We start from the raw sequence: 18,966 nt of genomic DNA, 5'->3' as shown, positions 1-18,966 counted from the left end.
GCACACCAATTGTTTATTGGAAAGGTATCAACAGAATCATCAAATAATCTTTTAGTTAGTATCAGGAGCTCCTCTTTCGCTTTCTCGTCCCTAAGTAAATGAACTTTGATTTTCCAAGTATTTCTGGCAAAAAAAAAAGTTTTGTTTTGTTTTCTAGCTCGATTGCTACAATGTTATCTATTATCACAGCATGGATCTTTTCTGGGTCGAGTTATTCACCTAATTATTCATCTAAAGCCCCATAGGCACCAATCACTTCCACAACAATGAGACTTGTCATAGACTGGTGTCTGTGTATGGATACTTTGTCTATTTCTCTGACCCTACTGAAACATTATTTTTAATGACCTCTTAACTATTTCAACTTGCAGAGTTGCCTGAATGAAAAATGATTTTCATAGAGGGATTACAACAGTGTCACAGGAAAGTGTAAAGTGGATGTAAGCTTAAAAACTGAGAACAAAGATTAGATTTGTCATTAAACACTGATTGAACAAAGTTCAGTTGAGTAAAATATTAATTTTATCATTGAATATTAGATTTAGTTAGCACAGAAGTTAAGAACTAAGAAGTCTTCTCATTAATTGCAGGGTATAGGATTATGTAATCACTAGACACCTATAGTAAACAAGCACTACATTTCAACAATAACAGCACTATGGAATACTCTGGAACCTTCAAACATTTCTACTTCAAGCTAAAAACCAAACAAAATGTATGGCCCCAAGTTCAGAGATTTAATGTGAGAGTGCTCAAAATGAGTGTTTAATTATTAAAAAAGGGAAAATATATATAAAAAGTAAACAAAAATAAAAAGTGTAAAGAAATCCGCAACCCAGTAGGGGGTTGCTAAAATAGTTTGTGGGGAAGATGGTAAACACAGGTGGTTCCCTGACTTCTGGTTGAAACCGTCTGGAAATCAAATCTTGGTGCAAATACTTGCCATAGAGGTCTTTGTCCTGTAGGTCCTGACCTGATGGATAGCATAACACCACACATAAAACCTCATCCCAAAATGGAGGTACCCCAACTCTGTGTCCGAGCTCCACAGTCTTTAGAGTCTCTAGTAATTGGGGAAACGTTGCACTCTGTACTATAGGGAAGAAGTAGTCCAAACGGACCCCCTGTACCAAAAACAGAACCCCTTCCAGGGCCCATAGTCTGTAGGGAGGAGGCTGGCCCTCAGTCCCCTCCAGGAGCCCAGGGCACGGAGATTTCCACATTTTAAAGCAGCTTACATTTTTGCAACACTCCTCCTGATGTTATGTGACCCCACAGCCAGCTATAGATTTTTTTAGGTGATTTCATGTGGAAGATGTGGCCAGATTCCAGACCATGGAACATAACCTACAAGATTTTCCATTATTCAGGTAAGGCAGCCAAGCCCTGCCACAAACTTTGTAAAATGCTTAACAGGCTTCTTCTAAATGGAATTTTGGATAACAATTTTGACTGATGTGCAATATTTACTGTAATTGATTCAAACATCATATCCTTGCACTGTCACTGACAATACAAACAGTGCATACAAGAGCATAAAAGAGCTATGTATGTTAAGGAGTTTTAATGCATCATCTTCGACACCTGGGTTTGCACCTTGCATTGCGAAGAAAGAAGATCCTACCATTTAGGTTCACTAGTGACATAAATATGATCCACTCAGAATTGATGGAATGTTGTATTTGTATGTTTCATATTTGAGAAGTTGGAGAACCATGATTAGTATTTATATTCAAGGGTGCCTGGGGCCTCAAGCCAGTCATGACTTTGAAACTTGAAAAACTGTGTTATAAAACAGCATATTAAGCAGTGCTAATCCGTTATCTATGTGTTCTTATACGTCATGTTCAAAGTCCATATTTTTCTTTTTTGTTGAGTTTAGACATACATAACAGATGGCACTTATTTACGTTTATTACTGCACCTGCATGTTGCTCAGTAGATTACAGACTAATGATTAAAGGATATAGTAGCATGGAACATGACCAACACCAAACCTATTCACTGTGAATTTGCATTTCTGCTATGATTTGCAGAGATTGGTGTGTTAAAAATATTGTTCATTTGTGTGGTTGAGCATGTGTGGAAGAGACAATGTAGGCTATGTATTGTGACTATGTAACAAAGAATAATGGTGGGTGCTGTATGACAAAGATATAAAAGACATGCGCAAATCAAGAGGAAGAGCATAAATAACTTGGTGTAATTCTTTTTATTACTATATTACATAAATATAGATGAGGTGGAGCACAGAAGGGGTGTGATATTCCTGGGCAAAGAGCAAAAGGAGTGTTCTTTGTAAGAGTGATTACCAGCAAGACTACTAAACCCAAAGGTGCTGCCTGCCTGGATACTTGCGCAGATTTACCATACTATAGTCTTCCCTGATTTTTCAAGAGCTTCACTCAAACACTAAGAAGGAACAAGAAAACCACCTTGCGTCATATAGGAAGGTATGTATATACTGATTTTATTTTCTCAAGGAAACTTTATAAAAGTGGTTAGTATAAGTACAGTTTGCTGCAACAAGATACAGCTCTTTCTGTGGTCCTTGGGTGGCTTCTAGTCAATTTAAAAATCATATGATCTGAAACAGACAGATCAGATAGATCAGTTGGCAGTTTCAGTGATGTGATCTAGGAACACTGAGATGATTCTGGTTCATAGTAGTAAAAATTGAGCCATTTTAAGCATTCCATTGGTTTCTATGGGGATTGCAGCACTTTACACATGGCTTGCTCTTTAAACATAACCCCACTACACTTATATAAATTAAGTAACTGTGTGCAATATTTCCCCAACTCATTAGTGTACCATAGGAAACTGTACTTTAGTATTACTGAACCTTTAAGAGGAGTGAGCTAGCTAGTGGCACCAGTAGCAGAAAGACCGGGGTGGTTATGCCGCTTTACAGATCTCTTGTAAGACTTCACATATAGAATTGTGTACAGTCTTGGAGACATATCTATAAGGATATAGATTATTTGGATATAATTAGTAGAAGGGCTACTGAAATAGTGAATGCAGAAATAAAATAATCTGGAAATACCAAATTATCTCAACATTTTTAGCTCAGGAAAAGAAGAGGAAGAGAGAATGTGGTATAAACATTTAAAATATAAAAGTATTTAACAAAGGGGGGAATGTATTTCAAAGAGGGAGAAAACAATTGGTCCTAGTCTATTACCAGAGGGTTAGCAGCTTAGACATAATGTAAAGAAGTTTTAGGTCACTGAGGGGCTGGTAGAAAGTTAAACAGTGAAGATGTTTAAACATGTCAGATAGACATAAGGTTATTGTAATTATAAGACCAAATAAGGTTTGAGGCTTTTACCACAGAAAAAAAAATATACCGGGAATAGATGTGATGAATGAGCTGAAAGTACATGTGATGTTTGAGCCTTGTAAGCTCTCCTACCAATCGAAAATGTCCTAAAGCCTCAAACCCCATCGCTACCAGTTGAGAAATCCTGTTTGGCAGATGAACCCCAATCCTGTTAGAGGCATCAACCACGAGGAGAAGGAAGATAAAACACTCCCCTAGTAGCCCATACCCTCATTGTGCCCTCAACAAATGGGCGAGGCCACGGATCCATAGACAGCACTGAAGATCTAAAGAAGTGATTGCGCTAGAAAAACCCATGTATGTAGATAGTGTGTACGGTGCACCACAAACCAACTACCACCTAAACCCACCAAGTAACGACACAGGGACTGAAACTGGATAAAACAGGCCACAAGATTATTTTTTTTAAACTTCTTTATTAATCGGGAAGGTGTCATATGAAATAACAGTAGTAATGTGCATTATGACATCAAACAATATTACGATTCGGTACATAATACATTCAAACATAACCAACACAGGAACTGAATTAACCCCGTCCTTGCCGGCCACTCACCACTGTACAATCCAAACCACAGGTACTCACCTCCCTCCCGGTTCAAACAAAAATGACAGCTAACTTCCGCTGTCCCACAACCAATGCTAACCACCAGCCGACCATAAGCTCGGTGAGCAAGTCCAATAAAAACACCAGATGTCAGGGGAGGATTGAGCCTTCCTTCACTCCAGCATCCAAACTCCTTAACTTACCAAAACCCGACCGGCAAGGACACACAAACCGCCAGCTGTGACAAAAGAAAAGAAAGTTAGTACATAAAAATTAGGGAGGGAGGGTGGGAAGCAGGTAAGTCTGTTAGCTGTCTCTGAAAAAAAGTGACAGTGACCGGGGTCACCCTTTATCCCCTAGGGACTCCCGCCCCTACATTTACATACCCCAATCAAAAACACCCATGCCCCAAGCATGCACTCACCCACACACATACATGCTCCCTGTCTATTTAGCTATGCTGATTCCCAGGGGCCTAGTCTTCTGAGGGAGCTGCAAATCCGTTCTAGACGCTGCAGGAGATGGGCTGCCTGATAATACTTGCATAAATCCTGGACTGATTAAGATATATGGTTAACATTAATTCTCCAATTAAATCTTCATATGCAGGAGTATGAGAAGAGGGAGAAACAGACATGTACAGTGCTCTATGTCACATAGGTTTCCTCTGTTTTAAAAGAGATTCAAGAGACACCATCTGGGATGAGTGCAATGCACTCTTTTAAACTATAAAATAATAAAAGAATGTGCATGTCTCATAACAGTCCCAAAACATACCAAACCTATGCATGTATCATAAATTAGGGGCATTTTGTGTAATTATGCATATGCTGCGCAATAAATCCAGGAGACATAGCAATATATGTGCCAAAGTGAATTTTAATGGAATCCCTTGGGTTTTCTCCTATGTGTTTTTTGGGGATAATTTGAATAGGGGGCTCCTATCGGGTCCCAAATTTGAAAACCCATATAAGCATGTTCCAATTTTGGCCCTAACACATGCCAAATATATGCATGTGAGGCATTCTGAGGATGTTGCTGAACAAAAAATGTTCAAAAATTTGTTTTTTTTTGAAAAGCAGACACCCAGTTTGGTGGGGAATCAAATGCACAAAATATGTCAAATATCCTAGCTTGTCTATTGTTAAGAAACACATAGTTTTATGTAGCTGTTTGAGATGTGAGAGTGGTAGTGAAGTTTTTTACAATTTGGGAAAAATATATACACTGTTTAATATTTGCATCATACCTGCCAAAATAAATTCTAGACATATGAGGTGTAACCAAACTCAGGACATGTATATGTATATATTTTGGGATTTTATTTCTTATTTGCACTAGCTGAGTATGATTTACAGTTAAAAAAAAAATCTTTAAGATAAAATGATGAACTATACATATGAAAATCATATTATAAGAAATCCCCACTTGTACTGAAAAAACCCTATAATTTGTGTGGGTATACGACATGAGAAATTGGTGTCGTCCACAATTGTAAAAATGCCTTAGGTGGTTCTCCGGGTCAAGACCCGAATCCTCCGGGTCGCGGGAGCGGGGTCTTGACACGCCCCGTTCCCCACCAATTTTTTCATTTACATGGGGGTGTTCCCCTCGACGTCGGTGGGCGGCCTATATTTGGGCCCATACGGTAATTGGATCAGGAATATAATCCCATCAACTACCAGGCAGCCCGACACCTTTATACGGTTCTATGGCCAGCAATGCCCAACCAACAAAGTCATAATTACGGGGTGATGCAGAGGGAGTGGCATCAATCCTGGGGTACCAATGGAAAGCTCAGGGTCCGAGGATGTTATGTTCCAAAAAGCAACTTGATTCGACGTTGGGAACCTGAGTGTCAGCATCGAAAACATCCCCAGTAATATACAGATCTAAAAGAGGTTAAAAAAAAAGGCTGCTCTTAAAATAACAGATATAAGATAAGCAATAATAGTTAATAAGCTGCTATGGTGAGAACTAAATATGCAATAGTACAAATGTAAAACAATAAAAAAGAATATTTCTCTAACCAAGCACTTATAAAATATTAAATCTATAGATTATAAAGTAACCTTAAAATACTTAAATTCAAACGTGCATAGGTCGGTCAGCGGTTTTCAATCGATGTCTCTCAAATGCAGATATCGTATGAAATATAAAAGGCAAAGAGAGACATCATAGTGCAAAAAAAAAATCACTGTATAAAATGAAAATGTTAAAACCTATACACAGTCTGCTCATCGTATTCAGAGCCAAATTAAAAATGTAGGCTCATAAAAGACACATATGGACACTCTTAAGGTGGTGTTCTAGCCCCTTTCTGAGAATAATCACTCAAGATGTTTTGTATTAATTTAAAAGTTTTTAAACAATTTATTGATACTTCAAGTAATTATTTTTTTAAAAAAAAATAATAAACACTTTAATTAAGATAAATTGTGATAAAAAGTGCTCAATACGTTCACTGTGACGCGTTTCGTCAGTCCATGACTTCCTCAGCCAGTGCAATGTCTAGATTTAATATTTTATAAGCACTTGGTTAGAGAAATACTCTTTTTTTATTGTTTTACATCCCCAGTAATAGCCTGCTCAGTAGCCAGTCCAGAGTTCCAATACCATGGCTGGGTGAATCCCGGTCCTAAAAATGAACCAGGGTTTCTAAATGACCTTCCTCTCCGTAACCACGAGTGTTGTTGGTATGATGGGAAAACAGATGTCCGTAGCAACGCAGTTCAAATTGTCAGCGGTCATTTTACTGCATGCAAATTTGTTTTCTGTATAATTTGAATTCTCTTCTGCCTGCCTCTACTAAAACCAGTAAGTATCACTATATAAACTTCTTGTATATGCTAAGTAGTGCTCCAATTGAAGTCATAGAAGCAGAAACAAATCACACATGCTAGCAGATGTATACAGATAGCATACATGTGTTTGGCGGCCGCTACTCCCATAGATTTCAGAATCAATGAGAATGCGACTTCTTCTGACATGTGCAAGAATTGCATGACAAATTCTCCTTGCTCTCAGAAAAAGGCTGGATCAGGGACTAGGATCAGCAATACAGGCACGTCGGACGGTAGCAATGTAGACTAGGCAGGCTGAGGTCCTACACAGTAGAGGAGAATCACATAGCAAGTCAGGAACAGACCAGATCGAAATAAGAATCGGCAGTCAAGGCAGTGTAAGAGAATATGAACATAGACTAGGCAGGTCAAGGTCATGCACAGTAGAGCAATCTGAAGTAGAATAAAATAGCAAGTCAGCAATAGGCTGGATTGGTACCGGAATAGGAAGTCCAGACAAGGGTCAGACAGTATCAACGTAGACTAGATGGGCAGAGATCATACACAGTAGAGCAATCTGGGGCAGAGTCAAATAAATTATAAATAAGCTGGATTGATACCAGAATCTGAAGTCCAGGCAGGGTCAATCAGGATCATAATACAAGAAAACAAAAAACACCCTCACGTGTCTGAAAGTGAAAAGAATATAATAATATATATACTCCCCACAGGTTCTGCAGCTCCCAAAACAACACTCCTCACAAGTGTATCACAACAGTATATCGACAAAAGGGGCGCATGGACATGTGGAGAAAAATAACAATACAATAGTGTAATAGGTTCAGAAATATATCTGTGTGGTGAATAAATATTGCACTCACAAGAATAACTGGTAAAAGAGGCTCATCAGATAACGGCTGTTACGCTAAAAGCGCAGTATAGAAGCAAGCATCCAACGAAATAGGAAGTATCCGTATAGAAATGGAAAAAATCTCAACGCGTTTCACCAAACTTATTCAGGCGCAAAATACAGATAATATACAAATATAAAATAAAGTAAAATAAAGCTGCAGTCTATAAGTCCTCGTCCGTTTGTCCCATTTTTGAAGGTTCCCGGTGGTGTTCTTGTCACAACTTACCTCTCCGGAGAATCCATGTCAGGGCGCCGTTCTTCACATTTGCGGCATAGCAGCAAAACTAGCGTAGCTGCTTCGAGCCACATGTCTCCTAGCAACCTGCGTGTGAGTCATAGGAGGGGGCGTGCCCAGGCTGGGAGATGACTGGGGGTGTTGCTGCCTGAGCAATCTCCTGTGCAGTTCCGGGGGCGTGGCTTGGTGTGGCTCCTAATTTAAAAAGCCTGCTGGTCTGCTGCACTTTACCCTTGTGTGGTCTTTGAGTCTGACGTGCTGCTAGCTGCTCCTGCTTTGTTTACTACTCCGTGTACCGAATCCTGGCTTGTCTGACTTACTCCTCTGTGTACCGAATCCTGGCTTGTCTGAGTAACTCCTCCGTGTATCGAATCCTGGCTTGTCTGAGTAACTCCTCCGTGTATCGAATCCTGGCTTGTCTGACTAACTCCTCCGTGTACCGAATCCTGGCTTGACTTCGTCATTCCGTTTTGCAGTTCCGGTGCTACCTTCACTGTCCACGCTACTGCCATCTACTCCTCAGAGACTGCCTTAATTATTTTGCCTATACCCTGTCCTCTGGCTGCTCAATATCTCTTCGGCCCTGGGTGTTCCCTTTGGGCCTTCCCATTCGGTACCTCCCAGGGTGAAGTTGCGGTTCTTCAAGTTTCGGGGTATAGGTACGTGACAGTTCTGGCCCAATCGCGTCCTCGAGCGATTACGTCATCGCGTGGTAACTATCTACATTACAGAATTTATGAAGAACAGCCGTTATCTGATGAGCCTCTTTTACCAGTTACTCTTGTGAGTGCAATATTTATTCACCACACAGATATATTTCTGAACCTATTACACTATTGTATTGTTATTTTTCTCCACATGTCCATGCACCCCTTTTGTCAATCAGGATCAGACAGTATCAGTGTAGGCTAGACTTGAGATCATAGACCAAATGTATTGGTATAATTATTTTTTGTATTAAATAGATGGAGTGAATGTGAACCCCTCATTCAGTCCTCTGGGACTGAGGGTTTTTCATTTATGAATCCATTCTGTTTCTTTGCAGAAAATTATCAAGGTTTCTCCTCCTCCTACCCAACATGATTTGTTCTACAGGTGTGAAGTTGAGACATTTTATATCACCATTATGAAAGGTTCTTATATGTCTGGAGACTGATGTATCCAGATTGTTGCGACATGCTCCTATATGTTTGAGTAATTCTCTTCTAGATTTTGTGTCTTCCCTACAAGTGTCTTCCCTACATATTGTATAGAGAATGCAATAAGATACAATACTCATATGCTTTTGTAATTAATTGGGATATTAATATTTTAAAAGTTTCTTTGGCAATAGAGCTGTTAAAAATATTGTGGGTCTCGCAAAATCACATCCTTTACATGTTCTACATCTTTATGTTCCTTTGGTTACCAGTTGACTGTCTTGTTTTCTTGGAAATAAGAGTGAACTAATAGGTTTCTCAAGTTAGCTGTTCTTCCTGGAGTTATGTCTATACTTGGGCCTAAGGTACATAAGTACATAAGCTAGTACATTCCAATCTGTACATTCCATGTTGAGGATTGATTTTATTTGATCCCAGACTGCATCATAGGTGCCTATACATCTTATAATTGTATATGTTGTTTGTAATGAGGCTTTATCTGTGATGAGCTGTTATCTGTTACTGTGGAGTGCCCTTTGATATACCCTCTAGAGAATTCTATTAGGGTAGCCCCTATCTTTAAATCATTGTCTTATTTATTTTGATTTGATAATGTAGTCCTGCATACTAGAACAATTTCTGCATAATCTTAAATATTGGATACCTTTTTTTTCAAAGAGGGAAGTTGGAGGGTCCTGATCTTTGATTATACAGAGATTGAGAAAAACAAGGTTATTTGGGTGTATTAAGTTCGTAAAGCATAATGTTGTTTATATTTATTTTTTTCAGTTAAAATCGCAAGCTCTTCAGTTGTGTTTCTGAATAGACATAGTTCTGTAGTTTGGGGTAGCCGTATTAGTCCGAATGCAAAAAACAGAATGTTGCAGAATCTTGTAATTACAAACTTGCCTGCCAATTCCATACTTGTAACCATGGATGTGGAATCTCTATATACCAACATCCCACACAAAGATGGAATTGAAGCCTGCTCTCTGTTCCTCTCAGAACATACTCATAACCAGAAATACAGTCCTCAAACCATTACCAAACTCATAGAATTCATCCTCACACACAACTACTTCAGTTTTAACAACAATATATATCTGCAAACCATGGGCACTGCCATGGGGACGAGAATGGCACCAGAATATGCCAATCTATTCATGGATGACCTGGAACAACGATTCTTTGAAACAACTTCACAAACCCTACAAATATTATCGCTACATTGATGATATTTTCATTGTCTGGACGGACGGAAAAGAAAACCTCAGAAAGTTTCATGACTCATTCAATACATTTCACCCATCTATCAAACTCAAAATGGACTTCTCCACAGAAAGTGTAAACTTCTTGGATACAACTGTCACAATAAACAAGGACACACTACATACATCCCTGTACAGAAAACCCACAGACCGATCCAACTACCTGCACAAATCCAGCTTCCATCCATCCCACACAAAGCAAGGCATCATTCATAGCCAAGCCACCAGGTACCACCGCATCTGCTCCAACACTGATGACAGAGACATGCATCTAAAAACACTATCTCAGACATTCAAACAAAAGGGATACAAACCCAGGATCATCAATAAGAAAATTAATTCTGCGCTACAAACACCACGCCAACACCTGTTGCAATACAGAGACAAACAAACATCCTTACGCATACCTTTGGTAGCCACATACAATCCTACCCTAGAAGAAATCCGAAAAATCATCAAGGATCTGCAGCCAATGCTAGCAGAGGATGTGGTGTTAAAAGAAATTTTCCCTGAACCCCCCATCTTGGCCTTCAGACAACCAGCTAATCTCAAACAAAAGCTGGTGAGTAGCATACATACTGAAACTACACTGAAACTACACACACAGATAATGGAAGCAAACCATGCAACAAAGCTAGATGCAAACTTTGCCAACACATCTGTACCAGCAACACAGCCACCCACAACAACAAGACATACAATATTAAAGGATCATACTCATGCACTTCACAGAATGTTGTATACATGATTCAATGCACCAAATGTACAATAGGGTGTTACATCGGTGAAACCTGCCAGCAACTTAATAAAAGGATGAATCTGCACAGATACTCCATCAACCATCATGATGAAGAAAACTTTTGCACCCCAGTTGGGCACCACTTTACCCAAACCGGTCACTCCATACATGACCTTAAAATCAAAACACTGAGAGGTCATTTCAAAAACACCCAAGAAAGAAAGACATTTGAAGCCAAAATGATACATTTTTATGATTGTAAAAACAGAGGACTTAATGTGGATTTGAGCTTCTTAGCACACTATCAAAACTTCCTATGACCTGTGCTTTTGTTTGTTTTTTTCTCTTCTTCTCTCTCTCCTACACGTTTACCCCTGCCCCCCCCCGCCTTATCTGTGCAGTATATGCCACTATTTACTATTTACGACCCTCTTAGTTTTTTGTCTGCAAATTCTCTACCTTGTTGTTTTAACCCCTGTTTTAACCCTGTATCAGAACATGTACTGGTCAGTTTTAAACTGTGTTTTTTCACTTGCTTGGTCAGAAATGCTTTTGACTTGATAAAGGGAGGACTCCCGAAAGCTCGTCTATTATTTTTAATACTGTTAGTCCAATAAAAAAGGTATTACAAGATTCTGCAACATTCTGTTTTTTGCATTTGAATAGACATATTATCACTAAGTATGTTTACTTAAATCCGGTTTTGTAGCAGGTATATGCAAGCTGATACTGAAATGTTGCCTTACATAAAAGCAGATAAGGCAGCCAATATTTTTCACGGAACAATTTTGATTGCTTCCTGTTTTTGCTATTTTGTGTTTATTTTTAACTAACAGACCATGTACTGTAAGTGTAATATGCAATATATTGAAACTGCCAATGTGTAATATATTATTTCTTCTCTTTTAGTATTGCCCACGTTAAAATGAATGATTACATAAGTTCACATGAGTAAGTACTACTATTTATTCTCTTAACTAAATCTTTGCATATACATTTTATAGAAGCTAACGGATGTTAAGTTCATAAGAAAGATCCATTAATAATGTTTCCTTTATTTTTTTAATTGACTTTTGAGCACCATCACAAATTGGAATCCATTTTTAAAGTGGATGTGTTAACCTTATTTGCATACACCTACCCAGAATCCCGTGTGGTGGTGGCAGCGCCACAAGATTTCTGTGGGAAAAACAAGCCTGGCGGATGTAGATTAGTGTTTACTAATGCTTCTGCTACCCCCTTAATTTTAAGTGGAAGGGTTTTCCATCATCTTTAACCCACCATGACATTTGTTATGTCCATCAAAAATTGCAGATTTAAAAAATGCAGAACAAAACAATGAACTTCTGTATTTCAGGTCAATCCATTTAAACCCTGCTAACCTCATACAAGTTGTTTCAGTACCACACTGAAACTGTATGTATTTGTATATTTTTCTAATTTAGCTCTCAAGGTATTTATTGGCATATGTGGCCCAAAATAATCTTGTCAAATGTCCCCAAAATGTCAATGTGTAGTACAAGCCATTTTGAATACAGTGAATTGGAATAGTATAACCAGTAGTAAGTGCTTTAACCCCTTAAGGACCAGGCTGTTTTAACACTTTTGCGGTGCTCGTGTTTAGATGTAATTTTCTCCTCACTCATTTAGTGTACCCACACAAGTTATATATATATATATTTTTAAGGACAAGAAGGGCTTTCTTCAGATATCATTTTTTCTGATCACATTATCTAATTTAAAAAAAGAAAATATGATGAAAAATAAAATAAAAAAACTTTCTCTCACTTTTATTTGAAAAATCTTTTACTCATCCAAAAAGCTAATGAAAAAACCTGCTAAATAGATTTTACTATTTGTCCTGAGTTTAGAAATACCCAATGTTTTTATGTTTTTTTGCTATTTTAAAACCATTTTTTTTTCAAATCTGGTCATTCTGCCCCATGTGCTATTTCGGGTATTGTTGAAGCTGGCCAATGCAATTTACCCCATCCAACCATTTTTGAAAACTAGACACCTCAAGGTATTTCAAATGTTGATATTTTAACCCCTTCCATGCACTAATTCTACCACTAGCCTTTGTCAAACTTTATGGTAGTCAAAATTATTTGACTGCCTCCTAAACTGTTAAAACTGCCGTCCACCGTCATACAGTGTATAGCGGATGTTGACGCCCCGGGGAGGGGCCAGACATGGCCCCTGATGCTGATCTCGGTGTTGCTGAATGCCTCAACATCGCTGCATTAAAGCAACACAGTTTAAGCGAATGATTTCTAACAATTGTACAATTTTTTCTTTAACTTTTCCTGCTTCTCTGCCTCCCCTCCTGCAGCTCCTCCCTCTCTTCCTCCATCTTCTTCTTTTTCTTTTTTTTGTCTTAGTCTGTTTTGCTTTCTTCTCCTCTTCTGTTTTCTTAATTTTCTTCTTTACGATCTGGCCTGGCAGTGTTCATGGCTTCAGTGTGTACGCCAGCGTTCTTCACAAACTTCAAGAATATGTGCCACCATTGCCTCAGAGCAACTGAGACTCCAACCACCTGAGAGACCTGCCTTTAAAGTAAATGGTACTGTGATGTCTGAGCTTTGTAAAACTTTGGCCTAGCTCCAGGTTTTAATTGTAACCGAACCCTTTTGTTCTTAACTTTTCCCAGAACATCTTCAAACACAGGGGCATATTTGATTTTAATGTTCTCAATCCATTGAGAACGATCAACTTCCATAAGATGGACTTTAGTTTTGTTGAGACTCTCAGGCATGCCAAGGGCCCGTATCCAGTCTCTTCCATATATAGGTGGTCTACCTGATTTAAGTATGTACAGTGTAGGATTAGAAGTTTTACCATTTGCACACACAGGCACAGATGCACATACTACCGGTGTCAATATTTCTTTAGTATATGTTTGTAGCTTTAAAGTAGTTGGCTGTAGAGATATTGGAATATTTAACTTTATCCAGTCATTGACTGTCATAACTGAAACTGCAGCCCCAGTATCTATGTCCATGGTTAAGTATTTCCCTTCCATATTAACCAGGATAGTCAAAGGCTCTGACCTTCCTACCATGGTGTATACAGTTAACAGCTGAAAATTCAGGTACCCTTCTGAATATGATTTGTTTTCTCTATAAGCCATGTGATAATTTCCTTTCTTATGTGATTTGTTAGGTACATTCTGCTGATGTCCTCTGCAAGTTTTCATTAACCCCTTAACGACAATCCATGTACATGTACGGGGTCACGATGCAATGTGTTAGTTACAATGCCCGTACATGTACGTGGTAGCGTTATTTGCTGTTGATGGCGGCGTTTTCGCTGCGATCGGCGGCATCACGGTTTTCCTGGAAGCCTCACAAGTGAGGCTGTCCAGGCAAACCAAAAAAAGTCTTTCAGACCTTCCGATCGCCGTGATTCACACGGTTTAAACAACAGACCATTAAACTCGGGGGGAGCTAGATGCAAATCTGGCTCTTCATTGAGGCTAGTCCAACAATTAGCGCTATATCTTTCCCAAAAAATGGCAAAAAAATACACACCTCACAAAGGTGGTCTTTTTCCTCCCAAATAACTTTTTTGACTACCATAAAGTTTGACAAAGACTAGTGGTAGAATTAGTGCATGGAAAGGGTTAAAATACCAGCATTTGAAATACCTTGGGGTGTCTAGTTTTCAAAAAGATATGGTTTGATGGGGTAAATTGCATTGGTCGGCCTCAAAGATACCTGAAATAGCACATGGGGCAGAACGTTTTTCCATTAGTTTTTGCAGATGAGTAAAATATTTTTTTTTAAGTCATTTTTTATCAAAAAGTCACATTTTATCATTTTTAAAACTAGACACCTCAAGGTATTTGAAATGCTGGTATTTTCGCCCTTTCCATGCACTAATTTTACCACCAGCATTTGTGAAACTTTAAGGTAGTACATTTTTTTTGTATTTTTTTCACACATGTTGTACTTCAGGTATAAATGTATCGCTCCTGGTATATGTCCGTGTCAAACAACACCCCAATATGTGTTCAGTAACATCTCCTGAGCGCAGTGATACCCCCCCATGCATGGGTTTGTAGGGTTATTTGGGAGGTAAAAGGCCGCCTTTGTGAGGTGTGTATTTTTATGCCATTTAGACATCTGATCCTACATCTCCCATGTCCCATATTTGGGACATCTTTGAACCTGGCCAATACAATTTACCCCATCAACGCATGCATTTTTCCCTGCCATCCCAGGTGACACTATGAGAGACTCCTCCTCCGTACCTGAGATAGGGCAGGACTCAAAACATTTAAAAGGCCCCTCCCCTCCTAGCACCCTCAGTGTTTTTTCCTGCCCTACATCAGGTAGGGAGGACTCGTCTCCCGTTTGTTATTTTATTTCGGCTCTAGGTTGAGCCGTTTCTCCCTAGGGCTAAGCCCCCTCGGGTGGGGGTAGTCTCTGCACCTTAGCCTGTGGCTGGTGCCGCGCGGCCCGGCGCTTACTTACCTTGGCTGTGCGGTGATCCGTCCGGCTTCCTTCCCTCAGCTCCCCGCTGCTTCCACTGCCGTTCGCTGTTCCTAGACGCCGCGGCTCGGCGTCTCAGCATTTTTAAAGATGGCGTCTCTGCTTTTTCCGGCTCGGTTCGCCAGGCATGTCCGGTATGCGTTCCAAGCCTCGTTTTCGTTTCAATTCAAAATTTTGGCGCCAGATTTGCTGCTGTTGCAGCTTGTAGCCTGATTTGGAGCTATTTAAGCGGTGTGGTGAGTTGACAATGGGTTATTATATATTTTCTGACGGTGCTGTTGCATTTTGTCTGATTATGTCTGCTCCAGATAATTCTGAGCCTCCCTCTGTTGAGGAGAGACCAAAAAAGGCTTTAACTAAATCAAAACATGCGCAGTGTTCTGGTTGTCACAGGCCTCTGCAGGATGCTAAGAAAAAGCTCTGTTCTGCCTGTCTAAAGTCCGTTGCGGATTCGGAAGCCTCTGGTGGGAGAGAGTTTTTGGCCTGGCTTAAGGAGGAGATGCAGTCCACCTTTTCGGCTTTTCGTCAATCGGCTCCTTCCCATTTTCCGGCAGTTCGGGAACCATCGCTCCTGGGTTACCAGCAGTTTTCTGACTCCGAGTTTGATTATCCTGAGCTGGAGGAATATTCTTCTGAGGAAGGTGAAATCCGAGAGGAAAGTTCCTATTTGTTCCCGGTGGAAGAAATTGATACTCTCATTTCTGCGGTAAAGTCTGCCATGAACTTGGAGGAAACAGCGACGCCTAAGAAGGATCACTTCTTTGCCGGCTTCTCCAAGCAGTCACCTTCTTTTCCTGTGCACCCTGCCTTATCCGACATCATTAAGCAGGAGTGGAATCATCCAGAGAGGAGGGTTAACCTGTCCAGGCGGGTAAACGCCTCTTTCCGTTTGAGGAGGACTTTGAAAAATTTTGTGCAACTCCGCTGGTTGACACCGCGGTGATGAAAGTTTCCAGAAAGACTGCCTTGCCGCTGGAGGATGGCTCTCATTTCTCGGATCTGATGGAAAAGAAGGCTGAAGCAGCCGTTAAGAAATCTTTTGAAGCTTCCTCTGCTGCTTTTAAACCTGGCATAGCATCTGCCTCAGTGTCTCGAGCTGTTAAAATCTGGCTGTCACAGATCGAGGAAGAGGTTGCGGCAAAAACGCCTAGAGAAACTATCCTCAAGAACATTGCTGCTCTCAAATTGGCAGTGGATTTTCTCTGCGATGCCTCGGTTGAAAATGTCAGGATGTCAGCCAGGGCCTCTGCACTTTCGGTGGCGGCCAGACGGGCCTTATGGCTTAAAGCCTGGGGGGCTGACAATGCCTCAAAGAACAGACTGCTAAATATCCCTTTTAAAGGAGGGTCTCTGTTTGGCGAGGAGCTGGAGTCCCTGCTTGAGAAGACGACTGGTGATAAACATTGGATGCCTCTACGCAGAACTGCTTCCAGGAGGCGGCAGTCCTTTCGTCCATACTTTCCAGGCCAGTCCAGGGATTATGGTTCCGGTTTCTTTCGCCCTGCAAGGGAGCATGCCTTCCGGGGCAGATTCCATCGTGAGAGAGCTAGACACGACAGGTTCGCCTTCCCCAAAGCGGCCCAGGATCCCAAAGGTTTTGCATGACTCGTCAGTCATCCCAGTGGGAGGAAGACTTCGGCATTTCGTGGACTATTGGTTCCTCATCACCAAGGATTCCTGGGTGAGATCCATCATATCCCAGGGTTATCGACTGCAATTCGAAAGCAAACCTGCAGACCGGTTTTTGATCTCCCACCTTCCTCAGAACCTGGAACAGCGGGGATTCCTGCTGTCTGCTGTCCATCAATTTGTACATACAGAAGTCCTTATTCCTGTGCCCCGGCAGGAACAGGGTCAAGGAGTTTATTCTCGGGTCTTTTTGGTTCCAAAATCACCAAAGGGGTTTCGTCTCATTATAGACCTACGTTTCCTGAACCGTCACCTTCGTTTCCTAAGGTTCAAGATGGAGACCATAAGATCAGCACTGGACTCTCTAAACCTTCAGGACTTCATGGTCTCCATAGACCTAAAGGATGCGTATCTTCATGTTCCTATGCATCCCTCCCATCATCGGTTTCTGCGGATAGCTATTCCTTGGGGTTCAAGAATCAGTCATCTTCAATTTCAAGCCCTGCCATTTGGACTGTCTCCAGCCCCCAGAGTGTTTACAAAACTCCTTGCAGTGGTGGTGGCCCATTTCAGACGTCAGGGCATTTCGGTCATCCCTTACTTAGACGATTGGCTGATTCACACGCATTCAGCGACTCTCCTTCAGTCTCACCTTTCCCGGGTGGTCCAGACGCTTCAGGATCTCGGCTGGATTCTAAATTGGGAGAAGTCCAAGTTAGTTCCTTCTCAACGATTGGAGTTCCTCGGCCTTCGCCTGGATTCCTGCGAAGGAAAAGCTTTTCTTCCTTCGAGCAAGATCAGCGGTATTTATTCCCTAACCTGCAAGGTGCTTTCTGCACGGAAAAGTCCACTAAGGCGGTGTATGTCTCTTCTCGGCAAGATGACTTCAGCAAGATATGCAGTTCCCTGGGCCCTGGCTCACATGAGGGTCCTTCAGAACCATATTCTTCATTTGATGGAACAGAACCCATTCGCCCTGGACAGACTGGTTCGTCTTCCTCCGCATGTCAAGGCATCCCTCTCCTGGTGGCTCCTACGAGATACTCTGGCCTCGGGAAGACGATGGGCCTGGTCATCCAAAGAGCTCCTGACGACGGACGCAAGCAGTACAGGCTGGGGGGCAACTTATCGGGACGACTTTGCTCAAGGTCTCTGGTCGCCTGCCACTCAGCTCCTACCCTCGAACTGCCTGGAGCTGCTGGCGGTGGAGAATGCCCTTCATCACTGGAAAAAGCATCTCTTTGGCGGCAACATCCTGCTTCGTTCCGACAATCGGCGGTTGTCGCCTACATCAACAAGCAGGGGGGTACAAGAAGTCCTCGCCTACTGCGTCTAGCTCTCAGGATTTCCTTTTGGGCAGAATCACGTCTCATGACTTTGTCTGCGGTTCACCTTCAGGGGGCTTTGAATTCCCAAGCCGACTTTCTAAGCAGAACTCCCGTTCAAAGCCACGAATGGGCTTTGCATCCGGCAGCCTTCCACATGATTGTCCAACGGTGGGGAATGCCCGAGATAGATCTCATGGCCTCCAGGGACAATGCTCAAGTTCCGGCGTTCTTTTCTCTCAATCCTCGGGACCAGCCTTTGGCGGTGGATGCCTTCGCTCAGACTTGAAGTTTCAACCTCCATTGCCTCTGATATCCAAGGTTCTGCAAAAGATCAAGTTCGACCGGGCATCAGTTATACTGGTTGCCCCGGACTGGCCCAGACGTGTCTGGTACGCGGGCCTAGTCTCACTCAGCCACGCACCACCCCTACGGCTCCCGGCCTGGGAAAACCTGCTTCACCAGGGTCAGTTCCTTCATCCAAATCCTGCGGTATTTCAGCTGACGGCTTGGAGGTTGAACGGAGAATTCTGAGGTCTCGAGGCTTCT

The 18,966-nt window shown here is 41.4% G+C and overlaps 1 protein-coding gene across 3 annotated transcripts in view; it reads left to right on the top strand.

Moving 5' to 3' along the window:
* Positions 1–2,260: 2,260 nt before the first annotated feature.
* The window catches only part of EPS8L3 (EPS8 like 3), a 98,379-nt gene continuing 81,673 nt past the window's right edge, over positions 2,261–18,966 (top strand). For 2 of the 3 annotated variants that reach the window (XM_053454304.1, XM_053454302.1), the window contains exons 1-2: positions 2,262–2,453; positions 11,880–11,921. In XM_053454304.1, coding sequence (XP_053310279.1) covers positions 11,896–11,921 — 26 coding nt within the window. In that variant the 5' untranslated portion in view covers positions 2,262–2,453; positions 11,880–11,895. Of the gene's footprint in view, positions 2,454–11,879; positions 11,922–18,966 lie in introns of all 3 variants that reach the window. The other variant, XM_053454303.1, reaches the window with a different exon arrangement.

Source organism: Spea bombifrons, chromosome 2, assembly GCF_027358695.1.
Source record: "Spea bombifrons isolate aSpeBom1 chromosome 2, aSpeBom1.2.pri, whole genome shotgun sequence".
NCBI lineage: Eukaryota > Metazoa > Chordata > Amphibia > Anura > Pelobatidae > Spea > Spea bombifrons.
This window is presented reverse-complemented; position numbering and strand designations above follow the sequence as displayed.